Source organism: Ctenocephalides felis, unplaced genomic scaffold (assembly GCF_003426905.1).
Source record: "Ctenocephalides felis isolate EL2017-DRISC unplaced genomic scaffold, ASM342690v1 CF-g0.4_SCAFFOLD_01886, whole genome shotgun sequence".
Taxonomy (NCBI): domain Eukaryota; kingdom Metazoa; phylum Arthropoda; class Insecta; order Siphonaptera; family Pulicidae; genus Ctenocephalides; species Ctenocephalides felis.
Genome location: NW_020538040.1, coordinates 102576989 through 102582571, shown reverse-complemented (window position 1 = coordinate 102582571; position 5583 = coordinate 102576989). Strand labels below are relative to the sequence as shown.

At 27.2% G+C, this 5583-nt stretch overlaps 1 protein-coding gene across 1 annotated transcript in view; it reads right to left on the bottom strand.

The window, feature by feature from the left end:
- Positions 1 to 596: 596 nt before the first annotated feature.
- LOC113375617 (cleft lip and palate transmembrane protein 1-like protein) overlaps positions 597 to 5583 on the bottom strand; it is a 30564-nt gene continuing 25577 nt past the window's right edge. Inside the window, exons 10-17 of the mRNA XM_026615549.1 lie at positions 5248 to 5394; positions 3192 to 3384; positions 2953 to 3098; positions 2569 to 2854; positions 2227 to 2415; positions 1760 to 1932; positions 1241 to 1492; positions 597 to 675 (exon numbers count right to left, since the gene is read on the bottom strand). Coding sequence (XP_026471334.1) covers positions 597 to 675; positions 1241 to 1492; positions 1760 to 1932; positions 2227 to 2415; positions 2569 to 2854; positions 2953 to 3098; positions 3192 to 3384; positions 5248 to 5394 — 1465 coding nt within the window. The remainder of the gene's footprint in view (positions 676 to 1240; positions 1493 to 1759; positions 1933 to 2226; positions 2416 to 2568; positions 2855 to 2952; positions 3099 to 3191; positions 3385 to 5247; positions 5395 to 5583) is intronic.

The following is a 5583-nucleotide window of genomic DNA, read 5'->3' as shown; positions in this document are numbered from 1 at the left end:
GCCATTTTGTTTAGGTAAATTCATTATTTCTCTGAGTCCATCCATATTACGAGCAGAAAGTGGAAAAGAGAGCCCTGAACCAAATCAGTGCTGAACGAAACATTGTTGTGAGAAGTATTACAGTATATATAATATATATATATATATATATATATATATATATATATAAGCTTCTCTGGGGCTTATGGCTTAACCAGGAGCCATTCGTTGCCATAGTCAGTTTGTGGGAATGTCTGAAGAAGTGGAACATTCGCAAAGAATCTGCATGAAACTACAGATTACATGATTTCTCATCACAAGCTAGAGCCCTTTAAAATTCAGAGATATACAAAATAATCATAATAATTTTCTGCTGTGAGAGAATTTGTACAAGAAATTCATCTTTCATTCAGCATCCTTATATACTACATAAATTATGCTAATTCCATTTGCAATCAATTTTTGAACACAATATAGAAATGAATTATAGTATTATATACTATAATTGCATAACGATAAAAAAAGTACAACAAAATCATAAAATTGTTCAACAATTTATTATAAAAAATCAGCAAAGATTTTGATACAAATATCAAACAAAATTAGCAATAATTTAACTAATTTGTTTTCTTCACATCCTCTTCCTCAATAGCTGCTGCTGGATCATCAGATCTACTAGCATCAACAGGGTACAACCTAATAAAGAAATTCAGATAATATATTGTTTTTGTATTGATATACAGTAGAATCGGCTTAGTATGATGATGAATATATTAACCGAACGCTAATTATGACGTATTCATACTGCAAAATTTGGTTTTCATATAAAATTCCATATCAAATAGTTGGATATAATGACATCCTTTACGTATATACATTGCTTATAACGACCCATGCTTTCAAAAAATATGTCCATTTTAATGACCAATATGATTTCACACCTACTGAAACTGGGGGGGAAGGCAACAAAGGTTTTTGTGCTCATGACTACTGCCCCCTTTAAAGACTGCTTTTTACCGCTTTGCTTTGTACTGTTCTTGTAGTTAAATTATTAACTTAATTGTTTTTAGAATTACTTAGGCTGGTCCTGAATGTGCCGGATTAATAGACTTCTACTGAACATATATATTTACATAAAATTTTCAGAATACTTTATACAACGTCCACATATTATGACGAGTTTTTAGTGTCCCTTTGATGTCATACAAAAGCAGATTCTACTGTATTATTATTACATATGCAATTGAAGATATACACGTACCATCTTTGATACAAATAGATTATGAAAACAATATCATCCCTGAAACAAGCTACTCTGTGTGCTGTAGGCATTGTTATGATAAAGGCAAACACGTCATCTATAAATGTATTAAATGCCTTATACATGAACGCTCTCCATGGTAAGGCTGCCACAGACTGCAATTTGTAATTCACGAACAATTGCGGGAGCATGAATAAAAATCCAAATGCATATACACCGTTTACCAAACTGTGTACACACCATGAGTACCAACTGTAATTATATATTATATATTATAAAATGCATTAAAGAAAAAAAATAAATAAATAAATTATACAAAGTTTGTAAGAAGATGGCAATCAATTTGTCTATCGTTCTAAAATAACTTAAGATACCAATTAAACAATAAAATCAATCAAATATAGGCCAATTCAAAAGCAATATTGTTAAAAAATACATGTAGTTACTAAATACTAAATCAAACTGTAATATATATTTTATATTTATAGAAGATTATTATGTCTAGATATAAAATGTCACCTTTTATGAGGTTGATAAATCAATGAATAAATTGCACCACACACGCAAAGTGGATACAAAACATAGCTTAAATATTTCATTGCTTGAGCATCCACATCTTCAGTCCTCTTTTCTTCTACATCAGTAATTTTTGTATTAAATTTGACTTTAAGTACTTTTCTAGCCTTCCAGAGCTAATAATAAAAAATCATAACTTATTTATAAGATATAAAAAGTAAGTAATGCTGACAAATAGCACACTTAAAGTATGAGTAAAACATTGTCAGAAATATCAATAAAAGCATACATAAAAATATTAACTTATTTTTATGTATGCTTTTATTGATATTTTATTGATATTATAAAATAAAAATTAAATTAAAATTAGCTGAAAACAATTTTGTATACATGCATTCAATTATTAATGTATAAAACATTTCTTATAATATTTTTTGTAATAACCAAATACATTCTAATTATTATATCACCTCAATGATTGTTCCAATTCCGTGAGGTATGAGAATCAATAAAGAAGTATGTTCATCTAATAAATAAAGAAATACAACAATTTGACTGAAAGTCCTCCATAAAACAGTACGACTTGATAACCCAATCATATTCTTCTTTTTCCTCCAAAATAGCACATCATTCTTAAATGCTAAGAAATCAAATAGTAACTGAAAATCAAAAGTGACAAACTTAAAACCAGACATTTGATTAATATTTGAAATAGATACATTGAGAATATAATATAGGAAACTACTACTAGGTTATAAATGTTAGAAATTATTAACGATTGTTTTTTTTCATTCACATTGATAAATACATACATGTAAGCTTCCAATTAATACTGTGCCACAAAGCAAATAAATATTTGTGTCTGCAAATATACCCTTGACTTCATCAATGTCCTTATCTGTAAAGCCCAGTTTCTTCATGGACAATAAACTAGATTCTACATGTAATAATAATCTCAGTCTGCCTATAGATACTGGTATATAAGAAACAGTAAAATTTGTTTTTTTAATATCTTTAGATACTTCAACAAGATCTCTTAGACGACTACGTAAAAAATCATGTTGCACTATAGGTAAAAACTCCCTTTTCGAATTTAATCTAAAAATATGTTAAATATGCATATATAATATTAATAGTATTACTTATAATTTTATTTATGTCAATAAATTTAAAAAAAATAGTGTTATCTTACACACCGCAAATGCCGAGTTAGTTCATATGGAATGTCTTCGCCTGCTATTTCAATTTTATCAGTTAACATTGTGAATGATATTCTAGACTTTAAATGAGTCACTGGTTTAATATTTTGCACGTAATCCTTGGTGTCTTCATAATTATCTGACTTTGTTTATTCAATATTTATAAATATTATTCAATATTAATAATAAATTTCACTTGGCACTTAATTCATCATATTAATTTAAAATCAAATTACCTGATCTGATAGCAAATTAAAATATGCTGCTTGTGGCAATGCATATTGCGTAAGTTTAATACGTTCTGCTACAATATGAACATTTTTATTCATTTTTGACCACTCCCATGATTCATCAGAATTTACAATTATAATATGCATAAATAAAGAACCATTGTTAATAGTTTTTTCGGGCAAATCCAAATTGATAGTTCTAAAATAATAAGTGTAGCATCATATCAGTATGTTGAACAGAAAAAATATATGAAACACACTTGATAAAAGGAAATATATATATATATATATATATATATATATATATATATATATATATATAAGTCTGTTTTTACAACGGTTTTGATATAACACGTTTGAAAATTGAATATTTTTAAATTTTTAACACGAATTTATTCCATTTAGCACGACTTGAATTTTATGTACCTTAAATTTTTTTTTGTCAAATTAAATTTTTGCGAATATGTTCATTCACAAAAAGTATTTATGAAAGAAAAAATCTGAAACCATCGATAGTATCGATAGTTTGCAAACACTAGCTTAGAGATTTATAGTGAATTCCCTTTAGCGCGTACAAACAATTTTTACTACTGGTCAAAGCAATGTGATAGCACTAATTTAATTCTTGTTTCTTAAAAATTCTTGTTTTTCACCAGTTTTAATAGGTTTTAAGAGATAGGAACGAATCACCCATTTTTATATAAGGTCAATGTCTTTTTTTACACGTTTTTTTTTTTTACACGGATTCTTCTGGAACCAATCTCCATGTAAAAACAGACTTAGGTGTATATATATATATATCATGAATAAAAATAAAAAAAAAAATTATATAGTTTAAAAATTATAAGCTTTTAAATAAACCTACAACTTTCATGAGACTGTGATAATTATTTCATTATTGTGGTTAATTTTTCTTAATTTTGTTCATTTAAACTTTGTATTCGTAACCGTAAATAACTTTTCTAGAACCGCAGTCAAAAATAATGACTCAATTGCCCATGTTTTTTAAACTATGAATTTAAAATTGTTTGGTTTTTAAAGCCTTTGAACATTAATGAAAAATTAACTTTAGGCCTTAAGCATCAGACTATCACCCAATTACGGTTGAGGTTGAGTTCTTAGACACTCTGTATATGTAGAATGCAGACGGTTATAACTTAACCAAGTATAGAAAATACAGGGAACTAAAAGTCGAAGCACAGGACCAGGAAGCAAGGAAGCGAAATTTTAAAAACAAATGCATAATAATTAACGAAAAGTGATTAATGGTAATTTGGAATGATAAAAATGGGAGAGAAAAAAAATCATTGGCTTATGGGTGCTGTATACCATGAACCTGCCTTCAGGCAGACTACATTTAATATTACATATATATATATATATATATATTATATGTATATGTAAATATATATATATATATATATAAATAGTTATATATATATATATATATTAGTGGTGCCTTAAAATGGCCATTTTCGAATTTCCTTGCTCCCAGGGGCTCAAATGGTTCCAAATTGATAAAAAACAATTCTCTGAAAGTTTTAGCTCTTAATATTAACGTTAAATAGAGCGCAATTCAATCAAACTCGTATGGAAAGAGCATGGAAAAAATTTTGAAAATTAAAAAAAATGTTTTAGGTATAACTTAGCGACAACAAACGAATGAATTTTATTCCTAAATTACATATAAAAAACTTTATAAATTTTTTAAATTTTTGAAAATTTTTCCATGGTATTTCCATACAAAACTTTGATTGAATTGCGCTCTATCTAAACGTTAATGTTAAGAGGTAAAACTTTCAGAGAATTGTTTTTTATCTATTTGGAACCATTTGAGCCCCTGGGAGCTCAATATATACACATAGCATGTTTAACAAATAAACTGGTAAAACAGAAGAGTGTACAATGAATTTAAGAATAAAATAAGATGAATACTGTTTATTTGTTGTAACGCTAACTAATGAGAAGTAATAAATTTTACTGCCTTTGTCAATTTCAATACACATATAAAAAATGATACAAAGTATCGTATATTTAAGCTCTAAAGTGATTAATATCATACTTTTCAAATGGTTCCAAATATTCAAATTTATTCAGCCTCTGTATTAATTTAACATCGGATGGGGTTGGTTTCGAATTGACTGACGTATACAGTAACAATTGTAACTTAGGATCATGTTTCAGAAACGATGTTAAACAATACTTTTGTCTTTAGAACATGTTGAAGGAATAAACAATTGTGCTAATGTCCACATAGAATGTTCATATATATAATAAATACGCTAATTAAAAAAAGATTAGACGGAATCCACATTTTTATAAACGTTTCACTAATTAAAAACTAATTTTAATATAAATTAAATGCTACTCGTATCACATTTGTATCAAATACAGTTGA